The sequence below is a fragment of the Canis aureus genome, chromosome 14 (assembly GCF_053574225.1).
Source record: "Canis aureus isolate CA01 chromosome 14, VMU_Caureus_v.1.0, whole genome shotgun sequence".
In the NCBI taxonomy this organism is placed as follows: domain Eukaryota; kingdom Metazoa; phylum Chordata; class Mammalia; order Carnivora; family Canidae; genus Canis; species Canis aureus.
Window position 1 is genome coordinate 51,579,634 of NC_135624.1, and position 20,116 is coordinate 51,599,749.

Here is a 20,116-nt window from a genome sequence, read left to right on the forward strand (position 1 = left end):
TAATTATTTCCTGAGTTTCTTAATATGCAATAGAAACTAGAGACTATGAAGATGTATAAGTGAGGTGTTTGCCCTCTAAGATTTGATAATCTGTTTAATTAAGCCAGTGCAGAGTGCCTCTTTATTAAGCATTTCACTATTCCAGGCACACAGGGCCTAACAAACAAGCCCAACTTCTAAAGAGCCTTACATAATAACTGGGAAGAACAGTTATACTTAAAATAATCAGCAAAAAATTAAGTGCTAAACTGAAAATTAGTTTAAATGCATGTCAGTTTAAAAAAGAGAAATCTCCATCCTAAAGCCATGGGGGGAAACTTCATGGCAGAAATTGGACTTGAACTAAGTTTTGAATAATGAATGGGATTAGATAAACCAGAAAAAGGAGAAAGAGCATTCCAGGGATGAGGAACAAGGCATGCAGACAACAGTGGGAAAATACGCCCTTTTGTCAGGACAATGAGGATGCAAGCCTATGAAGCAGAAATTTCATATTCTGGAAGCAGAGAAGAATTTTGTTGAAAAGATGAGCCATGAGACGTAACAGCATTGCTCCTCATACATGGAAACAGACTAATTGAGGCAAATTAATTAAGAACCTAGTATAATAATTCGGATGAAATGAACTCTGAACCAGGAAGATAGTGGTTGGAACAGAGAATAGAAACCAAAAGAGAGAAAAAAAAATTTAAAAAAGAAAAGAAACCAAAAGAGAGACTCCAAGGATAGAAGAGACAGGATAATGCCAAACTTTGTAGGCTTGGAGACTAGAAGAGCAGTGCCAGAAACATCAGCAATTGGAGAAGATGAGTCATTCATTCATATATGAATTGAGCACCTGTTATGTTTTAAGTCATTCATTCATGTATGAAGTGAACCTGTTATGTTCTAAGTGCTAGAGATACAGCACTGAAGGAACGGGCAAAATGCTTGCCTTGTGCATTGTTTTGGTGGAGAAAGACCGACCAAAAAGCCAGTTGTATAGTATGTCAGAATGTTCTGCTGAGTGCTTTGGAGAAAATAAAGCAGGGAATGCTGGGACTGGGGGAAGGCTATAGTTTCAAATAAGACATCATGAGTAGAAAACATCTGAGCATAGATTTTTAAAATGAGCAAGAGTAAGGGGTGTCTGGCTGGCTCGGTTGGTAGAACATTTGACTCCTGATCTTGGAGTTGTGATTTTGAGCCTCATGTTGGGTATAGAGATTACTTAAAAATAAAATCTTAAAAAAAAAAAAAAAAGGATGAGCAGTGGGAGTTTCTTGGGGAAAGCTTTCCAGGCATAATACAGGTGATCTCTGGCAAGAGAGCATGCAACAAGAGCATGCCTGTTGTACTGGAGAGCAGCAGCAAGGAAGGCAGAGTGGTTGGAGCACAGAGGACCAGGGACAGGACCTTAGAAGGAAGGTAGGAGAGGAAAAGTGGGGAAGGGACCATATACCATGGTAAGGATGTGACTTTTACTGTGAAGGAGATGGGAGAGGGGGTTTTGGTGGGCTTTGAGCAGTTCAATGACGTGATCTGATTTAGCTCTAATAAATGGCCATTGTGGCAGGGAGCCATGGATACAATACTTTTCTGGCATTTCTCTTGTGACCTTTAGTATTGGAATTGATCATGTCACTTAGAGAGCTAAAGAATTGCTACCTAATTCAAATATATAAATAGCTATATTTATATATTGGACATAAGAGCAGTTACTTAAAAATCTGAAATACCCTTGAAAAACATGTAAAATCTTTTAAGTTTTTATGAATTTGGAGTTAAAAATTAAATAATGCATGTTATTTTAATAATTGGTAATAATTTAATTATGCAGAAAATATAACTTTAAAAGATGTTCTGGAATTGGAAAGAGTGATGTGTTATATTTCTTGGAATGGGAACAAGAATATTGAGATTGTTAATATAAAAGCTCTTCCCTTCAACCCATGTACTTATGATCAAAAATTTCCTATCATAATTTAGCAAAATCATCTTATTTTTTGCTAGCAAAAATTTTTCCTAGTTTTATTCCAAAAGTGATGCTTTCTTTCAGAGTGTTTTATAATGAAGATTATTCTCTCAGGAAGCTAATGTTTATACATGAACCCACTTTATCTTCATACTTACTGAAATAATTATTATAACTTCCTCTTGTGTTAGGCTCATGCTTCATCAGAAGGCAGAGGATTAGGTAGAAATTTATGAGAACTATGATGGTAATAAAAAAGCAGATTGTACATTCCTATCAGTGTATCACTATGAACATGTTTGGCAAAAGGACATTCTTACTTATCAGTATATGTTTTTTCTTCAAAAGTGCCTTTGTTCACTTAAAGTGAGATCTGGCTCCCTTAACTTCCAAACTGAGATCATAAGAAAGGGGACCTAGACCTTGGTAAAATAAATAATGTTTTTAAAGTATAATTTTAAAAATGCTTTTCAAAAAGACTATAAGTATCCCTAGGTGTTTATATACATCTTATCTGGCCAGCTATTTTAGGTAAGATTACTTTTGTTCCTCAGAATTAGTCTTTTAAGTATTCTGCAACTCTACTGTTGTGTTATATTTTGTTTTGTTTTGTTTTCATTCAACAGAATTCTGATTTGGAGATATCTTAAGGAAAAATATTTACAGTACTGGAGTTCTTTGCCTTTTGAAGTTTTAGGAGGATTAATATTTTGAATAATTAAACATTATTATATCTCCTTAAGAGTTTTGTGCCAACAAGTGCTTTGTCCCCTAGTGAATATTCAAATAAGTAAAGTAATCAATAAGCTTTTTGCCTAATTGTGTTCTCAGTGAGTATTATTGCTCTATCTTTATATATAATGCAGTATTCATGAATGTAATTTAAGTGAAGAAACAAGATGATGGCCAACCTAGCAATGATTTATGGAATCATTCTCTGCTCACAGTATAGTTTTGATTGACAATATTAATGAGCCTTTTTAAATGAAATTGACTTTTTTCCCAGCAATGTTACTGGATCCTGTGGTTTGAACTTTTGACAGTTTTACCTCATAATCTAATTTGGTTGCTGAAGTTTTCAAAAACAGGAATTTTATTAAAAAGGAAGAAGGAAGAGAGGAATGAAAGAAGGAAAGAAAGAATGAAACAGACTAAGCAGAGCTTCTTTAGTAAGAAATAATAATTAAATGCAGACACTGTTTGCACTTGGTTGGGTGTACACAGCTCTCTGGCAGGAAAGAAAAGAAAAGCCTGTTTCCTGTTCTTTAAGGGATAAGAATCACTGGGCACTGCCCCAGCTCTGCTTAGGGCTGAATCTAAGCAAAGTCCTGATTTTTAGTATACATAATTAGAGTTTTTGGAAAATAACTCAGCTGCCAAAATTCCTTCCTGCCCAGGACTACAACCCCTGTCTGTGGCTCTGGTTATCCATGTAGGGCAGTCAATAATAGACATGGTCCATCCATGCTTGGGAAGGAAATGCGCTTTCCTCTCCTAATAATCTCCTGAGGTTGACAGTCTTAAAGATTATTCAGACATGTTCTGTCAACCTCAGTTCTATTTTGTATGGAATTTACCTGTTTGTGCTGTTTGTGTAAAGTAAAAATAAAATACAGAGATCTCTGTAAGACCATACATGTAAAGTAAAAAAGACTGCCTGAGACAACAATATTTAAACTCATGGATAGTTAAATGTTGAATGATTTGAGTAGAAACCACTGATGAAGATTTCACAAATTGTGTGAAGCTGATTTCCTGTTTGTCAGCTATTTACTGATTTGCAGTGATTAATATTTTTATGAGAATTTAAACTTGAAAAAATGAGACAACCCAATGAAATAGGAATTAATTTTAAGGTATATTTTCATTTATATTTGCTTTTAAACTTATACAATGTTCATGGGAAAGAATTGCCCATTTGACTATATTTTCTTACAGAGACAATGTGGGAAATATATATATATGGCCTACAAATTGAAAAACCAAGGATTTATATGTTTCATCCAAATACTATTTTATAAGGATACACCTATAAACTAAGAAAATCAGTAGTAAACTATGAGTCAGTATACAAATTATTCACATAATATATATCTTTTGAAAGGTTCACCTGATATTTAAAGTGACATAAACCTGCTCTAAAATGGAATGTATTAATTTGAAATAATAAAGGAAGCTGAGGCTTAGAGTCCATAATAAATTCAAAAGAATAGCCAAGTATAGTTTTTCTGCTGTGGATTTATGTAAATTTAGTCAAACTGTGTATGGCATTTAACTCTTAGGACTTGGAAAAATATATGGTCTCTCCCACTTTTGAAAAATCCTTCCTGAGAGCATAAAATATTTTTATGTGATAATAAGCAGATAGGATGAGTTTGTATGCTAAATTATAGATGTTTCCATTTGAGCTAGAATAAATCAAATTTGTTTTTTAAAAAATAATTGTAAAAGCTATAAAATATATTAGTTATAATTAGATTCTTATTGAAAATAATATATTTTGGTATACCTAAAATACCCTAAGCTTATTGACAGTTTATTGGAAATAACCTATTTTGATATACCTTAGTACACTAAGTTGATAGGGGACACTAAAACTGAATGTACTCCTTTGCTGCCATTGACACTGTCTGTTAGTATGATTGTTTTTAAAAGCAACATGGCGGGGATCCCTGGGTGGCGCAGCTGTTTGGCGCCTGCCTTTGGCCCAGGGCGTGATCCTGGAGACCCGGGATCGAATCCCACATTGGGCCTCCAGTGCATGGAGCCTGCTTCTCCCTCTGCCTGTGTCTTTGCCTCTCTCTCTCTCTCTCTCTCTCTCAATCTCTGACTATCATAAATAAATAAAAAAATAAAATAAAATAAAATAAAAAAATAAAAGCAACATGGCAGTAGGGAGGAATAATTAAAAAGATTGCCATGTTCTTTGGCCCAGTATTTTCACCCTTAGGAAATTATTCTCAAGAAACAATTCATTAAAGATGAACAGCTTTGGGGCACCTGGGTGGCTTGTTAATTGTCTGCCTTTGGCTCAGGTCGTGATCCCAGGGTGCTGGAATCTGCTCCAGACCAGCTCCCTGCTCAGCAGGAAAGTCTGCTTCTCCCTCTCCTCCTCCTCTCTCTTTCTCAAATAAATAAAATCTTAAAAAAAAAAAAAAAAAAAAAGATGAAAAGCTTATCATAACATTGTCTATCATAGCAAAACATTGAAACCACTTAAGTGGCCTGAGCTGGGGGATTGGTTTACTGAATTGCAGTACATCAACAAAGCATAACACTGTATAGTCATTAAAGTGTGAAATGGGAGAAACCTGATTACTCTGACCCAGATATCCTGTACATTATGATTGCAACTCGAAAATACGTGAAAGATAATACATAAAAATGAAAATATAAGTGTGATTATGTTTGGCTTCATAGTTTTGTAAATTGCTGTTTTTTTTTTTTTTGATGCCTGTTCAATTTTTTTTTAAGACAGAAAACAGCTGACTTTTTATATTCTATGAAACACATCAGAAGTTTAGACCACAAAATTTAAAGCAAGCACGAAGGATTTGGGGGGACAGAATTGTTACATTTGTTTTATTAGTAAGAAGTACCTGTTACTTTTATTTTAAGAATTACATGGATTATTTATCACGACTATATGAGAGAGAAATTAAAGATTTCTTTGAAGTTGCAAAGATCAAGATGACTGGCACAACTAAAGAAAGCAAGAAATTTGGTAAGCTTAGACACCTCAGCTCATTGTTTTCTAGTCCATTAAAAGTGGTTTTATTTATGACTAATAATTCTGAGACTTTTTAGAGCAAGGTGGAAGAAGATACAGTAGAATTGATGAAAAAGTAAGTGTAATGCATTGGATGGATTTATAGTTATTTCGCAGAACAAATATATCTGTAGATACGGCTTTTACTAAAATTCTGTAGTATATGAATCTGATGGCAATTGTATATTCATCCCATAAATGGAAGGATCTATTCATAGGAAAAGCAGTTGACAAGAAAACGAAGTACAATCTGGTAGACAAAGTATTAGGCTAAGAGACACTTTGAGAGTTCAGTTTCCAACTTCCTAAAAGGCCTTTTTAAACAGTTGGTGGCAAGTCATTGATCTCTTAAGTCATTGCTCTTTACAGGGAAATGAAAGTGATTCCTGGCTTCTTACTTCTCACTGGCTATTTTGAATCAAAAAGAAAGTTTGTGTTTCCTCCCCTCATTAAGGGGTTATAAAATGTCACCCAAATTTCTGTGATTATACCTTATTTTTCCAAAAAGGTATTTTTCAAGCATGTTATTTTTTTGTTGCTTTTAAATGTGTTAAGTGGACAGAAACATGATTTGAAAAGATAACCAGTGAAAGTATCAAGTTTCCAGGAAGGGGATTTGCCGAGGCCACATTCTGCTCTTGCATGTACCCATCTCTGGAGTTCCTTTTGGATGAGTTCTGTGCCTATTCAAGTCAAAACCTGGCCTTAAATGGCTACAATGTGTACTGAGTGTGTCTGCATAGTTCCCCTTTAGAATAATGAGTTTAGCATTTGCTTGTTGAAAGGAGCCTATGCCCTGAGCAACTTCTGGTAATCAGGAAACAAGACTGAAATTGATAGCACATCTTTCCATTCTTTCCCTTTAGGACAGAGAAGACTGTCTTTAGTGGGTAATTATTTAGTAATTCATTGTTGTTGTTTTTTAATTCAACTCTAATATATTGATTATACTAGTCCAGATTGTTGAAATGTTTTGAATCTGTGTACAAATATGTTAACACTTAGGTAAAGATACTGATAATAATCTTGGGACCATAGGCTTTTGGAAACAGAAATGCTAACTCATCCTAAAGGTTAATTGTTCTTAAACAGCACTGTGTTTATATCCTTGTTAATGTTTCACTGTGGATATGTTATGCTTTTTTTTAGTAAGCAGCATATTAATTGAGTTACATGTTTAATGTTTTCATTTAGTATATTTGTCATCACTTGTTAGTGAACCATTTTATTTTGAGAGAACTCTTCTAGAGTATATGAAAACTGGAGGTAAAAAGGACATCTTTCAAAAAATTATTTCCTTAGGAGGTTATTAATCCCAGTATCATAATAGTTTATCAAGCCTGAGGTTCAGTTGAAATAAATGACATAACAAGAATGTAATTTAAAACAAGTATAATAGTATCTTAATGGTATCATTGCATTAACCTGAAAATTAAATTTTCTTTTTCTTCCCCTTGAGAAGTTTTTAAATTATCTCATTTAAAATATTTTTAAATTAGAAGTTTAGAAGGCACTTTTATAGTTTTAAAATAGCATTAAAATCACATTTCTTCTTATGTATCAAATAATAACAAGAGAGTAATTTGTGATGCGTGGTGGCACTAGAAAATCATAATTTCAGTTATTTTGATATCATCAGCTACAAGAGAAGAAAAGCTAAATAATAAACAATTCACAGGACAAGTTAAATACAGATGACTCAAATTCTAAATACGGTAGAATGAAAAAATTTTTAAATCTCTTTTCAGTTATTCAAATTGTGTTTAAATTAATTTTTAATAGACATTATAATTAAAATAGAAACCTGAAATTTTGGAAAGATAATTTGTCAACCAAAATGAAATAATTGTAAATAAAATTTAAATTTTTTTGGTTTTTATTTGCTCTAAAAATCCTGGGACACCAAAAAAAAAAAAAAAAAAAAAAAAAAAAAATTCCTGGGACACAGATGCTAATAAGAATAGAAAGTCAGATTAAAAGTACATTATAAAAGGAAATGTAGGGGGATCCCTGGGTGGCTCAGCGGTTTAGCGCCTGCCTTTGGCCCAGGGCGTGATCCTGGGGTCCCGGGATCGAGTCCCACGTTGGGCTCCCAGCACGGAGCCTGTTTCTCCCTCCTCCTGTGTCTCTGCCTCTTTCTCTCTCTATGTCTATCATGAATAAATAAGTAAATAAATCTTTAAAAAAAATAAAAAAATAAAAAGAAATGTATAGTCAGCATAGTCATAGAGATTTAGGGGAATACTCTTTGATCCACTCTTGACTATCACTTTACTTCAAGTAATTCAGAATACTGTTAAAATACCAGCAAATATCTTTTCTTTGTGATAAGGTCTTTATGTACATAATTGCCTTTTTTAATTACAGTTTTGCTTTCATAAATTCAGAGGCAAGCCCCCCCCCCCCCCACCATGTTTGATATTTTGGTGGGGGTTTTTTCTCCTTGTATTCTCCAAATGTACTTAATGAAATGGCAGGCAAAGGAAATTTAGAAATTATTTTTTAAATCACCAATTTTTTTCTTTCTATAGCTAGGACAACACACACATTATTTCAGTCCCTTAACATATGCATTTATGTAATTACTGCCTCCCTTGTATTTAATTTTCCAAAACCTTAAAAGTGGTACATCAAAATTATTTTTCATTTTGTATTTCTCCACTAAACTAAGAATCTTGTTGATTCCAAAAGGAATCTTGAGTACAAGACTGAATTCAGTGCTGGCTAGAAGATTCATTTAATAAATATTAATTACCTATTATATAATAAGCACTGCTAAGTATTGAGAATGCAGCAATAAGCAAAGACCCTATCCTCATAAAGTTTACAGTCTAGTGGAGATTATTTAAAGATATTTAAAAGGTTAAAAAAAAAAAAAAAAGATATTTAAAAGGTTACCTGAAGAGGCACCTGGGTGGCTCAATAGGTTGGGAATCCTGCTCTTGATCTCAGCTCAGGTCTTTTTTTTTTTTTTTTTTTTTTTTTTTTTTTATGATAGTCACACAGAGAGAGAGAGAGGCAGAGACATAGGCAGAGGGAGAAGCAGGTTCCATGCACCAGGAGCCCAACGTGGGATTCGATCCCGGGTCTCCAGGATCGCGCCCTGGGCCAAAGGCAGGCGCTAAACCGCTGCGCCACCCAGGGATCCCTCAGCTCAGGTCTTGATCTCAAGGTCGTGAGTTCAGGCACTAGGCTCCACAGCCAGCATGGAACCTACTTAAAAAAGAAAAAAAGATAAGCTGAATATTGTTGCTGATAAATAATATAGCTTTGCTGAGCCCCAAATTATAATTAATTGGCACGACTTTAGTAACTGTATTCTTTATTAGATACCAAAAAAAAGTGTATAAAGTGTCAGGCTCTGAAACTGGTGAACTTAGTCTAGTGACACCTTAAGGCCACCAGGAGGTACTATTCAAATTGACCAGCTAGTAGCTCTAGTGCAATCCCTTCTTACCACTTTAATGTCTAGCCTTGGCGTTTCAGGCTCTCTTGAGCTTAATATAGCTAGGGCTGCAAAGATATACATATCCGTGGTATGACAAGTTAGCAGCTTTTACCTGGGCTATTCCTTGAAGTTTGGCAGGGATTCTGACACTTGACACGTTCTCTATTTTTAAAATATTTCCAGGTTATAGTTATATTCTTTAATTTTCTCTTTCATTCTATAATTTCTTTGGCTTTCACATTAACTTCTAATTTGAGTTTAGAATGTTTCATAAGATGATCTCTACAATAGCTCTAATAAATATTATAGAGAGAAGTTTTAGAATAAAAAAATACCAAATGACCCTAAAATTGCTCAGATTCCTGTATTAGGCCTGTTTCTTTGGCCTTACCCTTCCATCTACCTACCCATCTCCTGATAATTAGTATTTTGTTATATACTTTGCATTGTAAATGTTCATAAAGCCAGTTACTAAGTAGTTCTGCTTGATATTTTGAAATGATTATAAAGTCCCACTCATTTTTTATCAGATGTAATATAATATTGTTCAGTACAATGGAGACTCCTCTCAGGAGTTCTCAGGACATGAGATTGTTGATGTACTTAATGTCTAAGTCTACAACTTCGTTCTAATAAATTTTCACTTTATTAAGCTTTTACTTGACCATATAATCTCACTCATATGTGAAATTTAGGAAATAAATGAGCAAAGGAAAAAAAAAGAGAGACAAATCAAGAAACAGACTCTTAACTATAGAAAACAAATTGATGGTTCCCAGTGGAGAGGTGAGGAGGTGGGTGAAATAGGGGATGGGAATTAAAGAGTACACCTATTATGACTGAAATAAAATAAAATAAAATGACTTTTTAAAAATTTTAAAAACACTTTTACTTGAACTGTTTGATTTTTTTTTTTCCAGAAAACAAGACTTAAAAATGTAGTCTTTTAAATTTTAGGTACACTAGCTTCATAAACTTAAAAAAATCATTTAAAAATATTGGGAAAAGGGCTGACAGATATAAATATTTTTACCTGAATTTTTTAGTAGACTAGTAAAGTTTTTTCTCTCAGAATTTGTCAAACAGTAGCAGACCAACTAAACATATGTTGCACCTCTTGTTACTTGATGCTCATGGTTCTTTGCATGTGTCTTTTAAACTAGAGCTTTAACTTCCTCTTGTGCATGGTTTGTGCAAATTGCAGTTTATTAACTTGTCTTTGTCTTTGATGCTTGCAACCTAATCCATCACAGCTACACTGCCTCGAAAAGAAAGTGCTGTCAAACAGGAAACAGAGAGTGAGTATGCTTAGTGTATTAGTAGGTATTCTCAATGCATGTTTGTTTAATGTCTAGAAATTAGTTTTTTGTCTTGAAAAAAGTTACACCAAAAATATTGATTGACAGGTTCAATGAAAGAAAACCAACATGATGGTAGTGGTATGGCTATATGAAGAAATGTAATTAGAAATATATGGTAGGTAGTCAGAAATTTATGAAAAGGCTTAATTAACCGTTAAACTTCTGTTTTCAGGCTGTGTTTAGATACTATAAAAAATTCTTTGAAAAAAAAAAGAAACTGTAAGAATTCTTATAGCTATGGTCAGATTTGTATAATGAAATCAAAGTTTATCTTTAATTGACCTTATTAGATCTTCATGTGTCTTCTGACCATCAACAAATAATATAGATTAACTGAGAAATATCTTAGAAGATTAAAAGAATTGTTTATATTTAATTCTGAATAAAAATAAATACATTCTCTTGTAAAAATGGAAGCCTTTAATTCCTTGATGTATGTAGAATATTCAGCCACATTCTTCCATTTTTCCTCAAAGATGTCTCATAATATATAATTCATGATGTATTTATCATATTTTAGTTGTATTTTGAATATAACAAGTTTTAAGGGTGTTTTTCTCTTCATTTTGTTTAGTTTTTAAAGAACTGTAGTTAATCAGTTCATTTACTGAACAGAGCAGTAACAAAGCGGAGTTTCGGGGTTCTGGAATGTGTTAAGTTGAATCATAGTAATTGACTTTTTGTAGGGCAAGAATGATCGAGTACTAGCAGTTTTATATGGTTCAACCCAATATTTTCACTTAATGTGGAGGCAAGTAATATTGGAATATGGCTGTTTTCTTCAGAAATTAAAAAAAGTCATTAAAAAATTTAAAAAGTCACATTAGCTAGTACACTAAGGAGTCATTGGCCTTCATCTGTATTTATGTCTTTTGAGTAGGAAGGAAATCTTCCATCTACTTTAGTCTGGAAATATCAGGTGACTTTGATGGTACTGGGCCAGGTATAGATTATGAGACCCCTTTAGTCCTATTCTGTAGATCTGTGTAGTTTTCACTATTCTTTACAGTATGCTGAAGAATAGGGCACAAATGCTGATGAGAGAGCAGGACACTCTACAGCTCCCCCACCCCCACCCCATGCAGTAGACTTGTGCAATGACTGATATGAGCACTGAAGACGAAGACAGTAGAAGACAGCCCTCATTTACGCTATGGGTCTTTTGTCCATAAGGTCACAACTTTCAAAGTTCTATTATTTCTTAGGTCTTCATGGAAGTTCTGGGAAATTAACTGGATCTACTTCTAGTCTAAATAAACTCAGCGTTCAGAGTTCAGGGAATCGCAGATCTCAGTCATCTTCTTTGTTGGATATGGGAAACATGTCTGCCTCTGATCTCGATGTTGCCGACAGGACCAAATTTGATAAGGTAAAATAAAGGAACAAATATGTCTTAAATATTAACATTTGTTTTCTAACAGCAGTTATTGCTTTAAGTATGTTTGAGGATTTGGGCTTTGTTGACTCTATGAATTAACCATATCTTACTTTAGAATTCTGAATCTGAAAAAAATACTAGTCAGATGGCAACTGAATTGTGTGTTATCAATTCATTGATATAACAGCTTTATTAGAATTTATTATAAATCATTACATGAAAAAATGATTAAGTGCTTGCATCTCTAAGTTCTTTTTTTTTTAATTTTTTTTTTCAATTTTCATTTATTTATGATAGAGAGAGAGAGAGAGAGGCAGAGACATAGGCAGAGGGATAAGCAGGCTCCATGCACCGGGATGCCCGATGTGGGATTCGATCCCGGGTCTCCAGGATCGCGCCCTGGGCCAAAGGCAGGCGCCAAACCGCTGCGCCACCCAGGGATCCCCATCTCTAAGTTCTTTGAGCCAACTACAAAGTAAAGAGGAAATAACAGTTTTTATGAAGTTAAACTGTTCTCTGCAATGCATTAAGTTTAAAAAGTTTATCTCTGTGTTCCTCTTTGCAGATTTCAAGTGAATCATTATTGTGAGTTTTATTTTAGGTATGCCTGGCCCTGTTAAGCCTTGATACTTCTGCATCATCCTATCAATCTTGGAGTAGTTGCTTTTGGGATTCTATTGAGATTATAGATAAAGTATCTATGGTCCCTACAGAAAAGTGAATTAAATGTGGCAGTTTTTTAAGCATTTGATGCAGTTCATTTTTGTTTTCTTCAGATCTTTGAACAGGTACTAAGTGAACTAGAGCCCTTGTGTCTGGCAGAACAGGACTTCATAAGTAAATTTTTCAAACTACAGCAACATCAAAGTATGCCTGGAACTATGGTATGGCTCACATTTATTTATTGGCTAATATTTATGATCTGCAGTATAATTAGCCTAATTAATTTATTGTCACAATTTCAATATCAGAAGAGAAAAAAGAAAAAATTCACAGTGTAAGGATTTTTTTCAGTAGTTTTTATCATACCAGAAGATAATAAAAAAACAGTGATAGTTAGAGTTTGAGCATCAGATTTAATACTCCTCTAAATTAGTGAGGGGAAAATGTCTGAATTTACTTTGTAATAAATATTATTCAAAAAGCAATTTTAGCATAAAGAAAAAATATAATTGCCAAAAAGAAAAAAGATATTTCAGTGTATATACCATGGTCTAGCAAAAAAAAAAAAAAAAAGAAAGAAAAAGAAAGAAACAAGCCCCAAATCTGAATCTTTCCTATGTCTTTGTTACTAACTAGCTATGAGACTTTAAACCAATTATTTAATCCCTAGTTTTCCTTATCTGTACAATGAATATAATAATCCCTATTCAGCATGCCTCTCAGGTGGCACATATGTAAGAAATGAGAGACTGCTGCAATATTTTGAAAAACTTAAAAGCACAATGCAAATAAAGTGATTTTTTAAATTAAAGTCATCTTGGGATGCCTGGCTGGCTCAGTTGATAGAGCATTATGTCTCTTGATCTCGGGGCTATGAGTTTGAGCCCCATGTTGAGTGTAAAGCTTACTTGAAAAAAATATCAGGTCATCTTAAAAAAACAGAGTCAACATAAAAAAAGCAATCATAAAATGAATTTGCTGTTATAGATGATGATGGTAGTAAGTTGGCTTGTTAGCCTAAGAATTTTTTTTAAGACTTTATTTATTTATTTAACAGAGAGCACAAGCAGGGGGAGCACAGGCAGAGGGAGAGGGAGAAACAGACTCCCCACTGAGCAGAGGGCCCCTTGCCTTGTGGGGCTCCATCCCAGGATCCCGGGATCATGACCTCAGGCAAAGGTAGAGGCTTAACCAATTGAGCCACCCAGGTGCCCCTCTAAGGGTTTTTAATAGCATTTTTTTTAATGCCAGAGTTTTATTTGAATGATTAATGAGATTTCTTTAATTTTTAAAATTCTCTCTTAAAAGTTGTTTCTGGGTTTTTTTGAGCTACCTTCCCCCCATTCCCACAGCCCCTCAGAGCCTTCTGTAATTTCTCTGTCCACACTTTCCCTTCATGGGACACACAAGCCTATCTTCTCAGCCCACAATAATTCTCAGATAAAATCTAAGAACAAAACATTTTATAAACATTCTTAAACAACATACTAAATTATATAGTTTTATCAGTAATACTACCTTTAAAAATCATTATTTTTCATAATCTATTCTCTCCTAGGAATTTTAAGACTGAGCAGGCTTTTGCTATATAAACTAGTCAAATTGTTGGTCTTTTATTATGTAAAGTACCTGAATAATTTTTGCAGACTGAAGCAGAGGACCTCGATGGAGGACCATTTTCCCGGCAGCATAATGCTGGTGTGCCACTGCCTGTTTCATCTGAGTATGTATTTGTTACTATCCGTTGTTTATTTTGAAGGGAAGAAGGAGTACTGTTCACTGAGGAGCCAGATGATTCTGGTATTTCACAACACTCAGAACACTGACATGTCTGCCCAGTGCCTTAAAGGTCTGAGTTGAAATTCGTCCTGTTGTCTGACCCTTTAGCTCTTTTTTGCTGTAGTGATCACACACACACACACAAAAATGCAATCAATTTTAATGTTTGCTGGTAAGAAGTAGCATTTGAATTGCAGGATATTTCTCAGAAATTACAAAGCACATTTCAGGATCCAGCTTTACACATGATACAAAGTTATATTTTGAGTAATAAAACTTCAAAAAATATTTTTATGTTGGAAACTGCTGTATGATGAAATTGTTCATCATGAATGGACATTTTTAATTAAGATATAAAATTTTAGTTATTTTGTGTATATACTGTGGATTAAAGTTAAAAATAAAGATTAAAGTTATAGAAACCTGTAATAAATTCCTATACTTTGTGTGTTTTCTGAACAGGAAAGATATGATCCGTCAAATGATGATTAAAATATTTCGCTGTATTGAGCCAGAACTGAACAACCTAATTGCATTAGGAGATAAAATTGATAGCTTTAACTCCCTTTACATGCTTGTCAAGATGAGTCATCATGTGTGGACTGCACAAAATGTAGACCCTGCTTCTTTTCTGAGTACGACATTAGGAAATGTTTTGGTGACTGTCAAAAGGAACTTTGACAAATGCATTGTAAGTTTGTTTTTTTTAAAATCACTTAGAATTCTAATCGTTGCAAGAAATAGGTAAATGTATTTAAATCAAGAGATTTCCAGTTTTTCATTGGAGGATCTACTATTCCCATCCCTCAAAGTCCTGAAGTAGAGTATTGGCTGCAATTTATGTGAACAGAGTTAGTTGGGTGCTACGGTGCTAGCCATTTCCCCTTCTACACTGTGTATGAATCTTGGCAAGTTCTGGAGTAAGTGGCACTGAGGTAGCAGCTGCTTGAGAGGTCTACTAGGTGACTGAAATCTCAGTTAACTGATTAGTGATCATAAATCACATAAAACAATTGAAACTATCATTTGGATTTATTGTTGTTCTTTTTTAAATATGTTCTAATAGGAAAATTAATAATTAGATTATTTTAATTGTTTAAATTATTGACTTAATTAGTTGTTTTAGTTTACTCACTTAATAGCTTTAATTAATAATTATATTGCTTTATTTTAAGCATCCATTGTTCTTTGGGGCACCTGAGTGGTGCAGTTGGTTAAGCATCTGACTCTTGGTTTCCACTCAGTTTGTGATCTCAGGGTCCTGAGATGGAGCCCTACATTGAGCTCTGGGCTCAGTGCCCTCCTTCACCATCCCAAATAAATAAATAAATCTTTTTTTTTTAATTCTTTAAAAAAAATAGAGAGTACATTTTTCTTATAATAACTTCCAGCAATCATTATGTTCTTCCTTCTAATAGGAAAGAAAAATCATTAACAACTTTATTTTTGTTCACTAGGTTTTGGTAAGCTTGTAGATATGATTTGGGCTGGGCCAGGTTCTAAAATCAAAGCTTCTAGTTAGTGTGTAAAAGTGGATGTCTATCATCTGAATATTTCTACTATGTAACTTCTAAGTTATATCCAGCTCTTGAATATTCATAAAATAATAGGAGATAAAAATATTAAGGGCAGGTAAAATCCACATCATTTTTATACTTTTGGAAAATATTTATTGAGTTTTTAAAGTATGAAGGCAACCTACGTTATCTATAGAAACCTAAATGTCACCTTCTTAGTCCTCTCCTTACCACATGATTTCTCTTGGTATTTGAAATACTATGAAATTTGACCCTTATCCTCTTCCCTCTCCCACCTTCTCCTGTGGTGATACTAAACCTAGAGGATCTGACTGCAAGCTGAGAACCAAAGGGAGAATGAAGAGTGGCCAAAGGCTAAGATAATGAGTCCCATGTGACCCAGTAGAAACACTAAATCATGAGACACTGTACATTTCCAGTCTATGAAGGCTTTGTTGCTTTTATTAGTAAAATATAACTTTATATAATACCTGTTAATCCAACACAACATAATTGTTAAAAGTATAGGATGTAGTATCAGGTAGAGGTAGATGTGGGTTCAAATAAAGTGCTTATTAGCACACACTGCCTTGCATAGAAGTAAGGCCTTAGTGATAGCTCATAATGGTGGTGCTGCTGCCGCCGTGGTGGCAAGTAATAATAGTTTATTAAAGAATGTTCATGTTATTCAAGACAGAACAGTGGGAAAACAAAGTAAAATTAACTTAGACAAAGGTATAAACTCAGTATTTTCTCATAAAATCTAAAGGATTTTTCTTTTGCCACTAAAGGGACATCTCTCTGTGTCCTATTTTAACTCCTGTCTTCTCACAGCTTCTGGTGAATAGTGTGTACTCAGTACATTTTGGTATTTGGGACAAGACTAGGATCTAAGGCATGCCTTGAAAAGGTAGTGAATGGGCTTGTTTGTATTGACCCAAAAGCATGAATGTCAGATGGCTGTAGCAAATGGAACAGATAGCACCTGAGTTTGGTTCTTTCACCTAGTGGCCAAGCTCAAAGTATCTGCTGTTCTTCAAAGAACACAACAAGACTAAGGAGGCTAGCCTAAATTGTGCTAGAGCTAGTTAGAAAGTGACAGGGGTGCCTGGGTGGCTCAGTCCGTTGAGTCTGCCTTCAGCTCCTGTCCTGATCCCAGAGTCCTGGGATGGAGCCGCACATGGAGCTCCTTGCTCAGCAGGGAGCCTGCTTCTCCCTCTCCCTCTCCCTACTGTTCCCCCTGCTTGTGCTCTTTCTCTGTCAAATAAATAAATCTTTTTTTTTAATTTATTTTTTATTGGTGTTCAATTTACTAACATACAGAATAACCCCCAGTGCCCGTCACTCATTCACTCCCACCCCCCGCCCTCCTCCCCTTCTACCACCCCTAGTTCGTTTCCCAGAGTTAGCAGTCTTTACGTTCTGTCTCCCTTTCTGATATTGCCCACACATTTCTTCTCCCATCCCTTATATTCCCTTTCACTATTATTTATATTCTCCAAATGAATGAGAACATATAATGTTTGTCCTTCTCCGACTGACTTACTTCACTCAGCATAATACCCTCCAGAAATAAATAAATCTTAAAAAAAAAAAAATTAAGTAAGAAATCAAGTACTACCAAGTTGGGCCCTACATTATGATCTGCATTTAATTTACTTTCCAAAATTCTTCACACTATAGTGATATGGATTTGTGCTCTTAAACCTTTGAGAATGATATGATTTGGTTAAATTGCCATGGACAAGGGATGGATAAGTAATATAGTGATGTGTGCCTTGCATCCAACTTGTAGTCTTAATCACTGAATAACCTCTATGTCGAGTAATCTGCTGCAAATAATGCATACATTGAGCTTGAGAGAAATTTTGCTTTTATAAGATTTAGTTCATTGATGGCTTTTCTTTTGAGAGAAAGAGCATACACACACGTGTGTGAGTTGAGAGGAAGGGGCAGAGGGAGAGAGAGAGAGGGAGAGAATGTTAAGTAGGCTCTAAGCCTAGCACAGAGCCCAACACAGGACTCAGTCTTATGACCCCGAGATCATGACCTGAGCCAAAACCGAGAAGCCAATGGCTAACTGACTTGAGCCACCCAAGCACACTCATGGCTCATTTCTTAAATAAATGCATTGTCTTTTTCTTGTACCAATTACAACCAAGCATCATTTAGGATTATTTTTTTTTTCATTTAGGATATTTCCTGTTAAAGTTTAAGTATATTCGGGCTATAATTATATCCTGTGCATTTAAATGGCGCACTGAAGAAAAATCCTCATGTAGCTTAATAACGGCCATAGACCAGCATTCATAAATTAGTGCTTACTGTATACCAGGCACTGTTCTAAGCACCTTGCACATATTAACCTCATCTGATCTTCACAACTTCCTCTCCCCTACATAAGATAGATTCTGAGGGGTTGTGTTATTTTTCCCAGGTCAACAGTAAAGAGTGATGGAATTAGTATTCATACCCAGTCTGTTTCCAGCACCTACAGTCTTACACTACCCTCTATTACTGCATCCATTTTTACTTCTCACAATTACAATACTGATGCAGTGGAACACCTCATAGTATTCTTCAGGTTCACTTGGTCCACACTACTGCAATAAAGCAAGGATCACAATAAAGCAAGGAGTTATTGAAATGAAGTTAATTCAGATGAATTTTTTGGTCTCTCAGTACATATAAAAGTTATGTTTATATTATACTGTAGTCTATTGGTGTTCAGTAGCATTATGTCTAAAAAACAATGTACATAACTGAATTTAGAAATACTTTATTGCCAAGAAATGCTAAGCATCATTTGAGCTTTCAGTGGGTCATAATCTTTTTGCCGATGGAAGGTCTTCACTCCATGTTAATGGCTGCTGGCTGATCGGGGAGGTGGTTGCTGAAGGTTGGGTTGGCTGTGGCAATTTCTTAAAATAAGACAATAATGAAGTTTGCCCCATAAATCAACCCTTCTTTTCAGAAACAGTTTCTCTGTAGCATGCAAAGATATTTGATAACATTTTGCCCACAGCAGAACTTCTCTCAGAATTGGGGATAATCCTCTCACACCCTGCCACTGCTTTGTCAACTAAATTTATGTAGTATTCTAAATCTCTTATTGTCATTTCAACAGTCTTCACAGCCTCTTCACCAAGAATAGGTTCCTTCTCAAGAAACCACTTTTTTGAGCATATGGGTGGCTCAGTGGTTGAGCATCTGCCTTTGGCTCAGGTCATGATCCTGGAGTCCTGGAATTGAGTCTTGCATCATGCTCCCCGCAGGGAGCCTACTTTTCCCTCTGCCTACGTCTCTGCCTCTCATAAATAAATAAATAAATAAATAAATAAATAAATAAATAAATAAATAAAAATTAAAAAAAAAAAAAAAAGAAACTACTTTCCTGACTCATCCACAAGAAGCAACTCCTCATCTATTAAAGTTATATCATGAGGTTACAGCAATTCCAGTCCCATGTTCAGGCTCCCCTCCTAATTCTAATTCCACTACATCTGCAGTTACTACCTCTACTGAAGTCCTCCATGAGGCTTAGAAACCTGTTCGTGTTGATACTTTGACCTCTTCTCATGAAACACAAATGTTCTTAATGGCATCTAGAATGGTGAAATGCTTTCCAGAAGGTTTTTACTTTATTTTGCCCAGATCCATCAGAGGAATCACTACTTATGGCAGCTTAGCCTTACAAAATATTTTTCTTAAATAATAAAACTTGAAAGTTGAAAAGACTCCTTGATCCATGGGCTGCAGAATGGATGTTGTGTTAGCAAACATGTAAACAACATTAAATCTCATTGTCCATCCCCATCAGAGCTCTTGGGTAGCCAGGTACATTGTCAATGAGCAGTAATATTTTTAAAGAAATCTTTTTTTCTGAATAGTAGGTCTCAACAGTGGGCTTGAAACAGTCAATAAATCATGTTATCAACAGCTGAGCTGCCATCCAGATTTTGTCGTTCTATTTATAGAGCACAAGCAGAGTAAATTTAGCATAATTCTTAAGGGCCCTAGGATTTGGGGAATAGTTAATGAGCATTGGCTTCAACTTAAAGTCACCAGCTACATTAGCCCATAACAAATGAGTCAGTGCGTCCCCTGAAGCTTTGAAGCCAGGCATTGACATCTCTAGCTTTGAAAATCCTAGATGGCATCTTCCCCCAAAATATGGCTGTTTTGTCTATATTGAAAATCTGTTGCTTAGTGTAGTCATCTTGAAGAAGATCTTAGCTAGATCTTCT

The 20,116-nt window shown here is 34.8% G+C and overlaps 1 protein-coding gene across 7 annotated transcripts in view; it reads left to right on the top strand.

Annotated features, from left to right (window-relative positions):
• The window catches only part of EXOC1 (exocyst complex component 1), a 67,114-nt gene that overhangs the window by 36,007 nt on the left and 10,991 nt on the right, over positions 1-20,116 (top strand). For 4 of the 7 annotated variants that reach the window (XM_077848070.1, XM_077848073.1, XM_077848071.1 and 1 more), the window contains 6 exons: positions 5,573-5,678; positions 10,425-10,469; positions 11,738-11,901; positions 12,687-12,794; positions 14,220-14,296; positions 14,815-15,043. In XM_077848070.1, coding sequence (XP_077704196.1) covers positions 5,573-5,678; positions 10,425-10,469; positions 11,738-11,901; positions 12,687-12,794; positions 14,220-14,296; positions 14,815-15,043 — 729 coding nt within the window. The remainder of the gene's footprint in view (positions 1-5,572; positions 5,679-10,424; positions 10,470-11,737; positions 11,902-12,686; positions 12,795-14,219; positions 14,297-14,814; positions 15,044-20,116) is intronic. The other 3 variants (XM_077848072.1, XM_077848076.1, XM_077848077.1) reach the window with 1 other exon arrangement.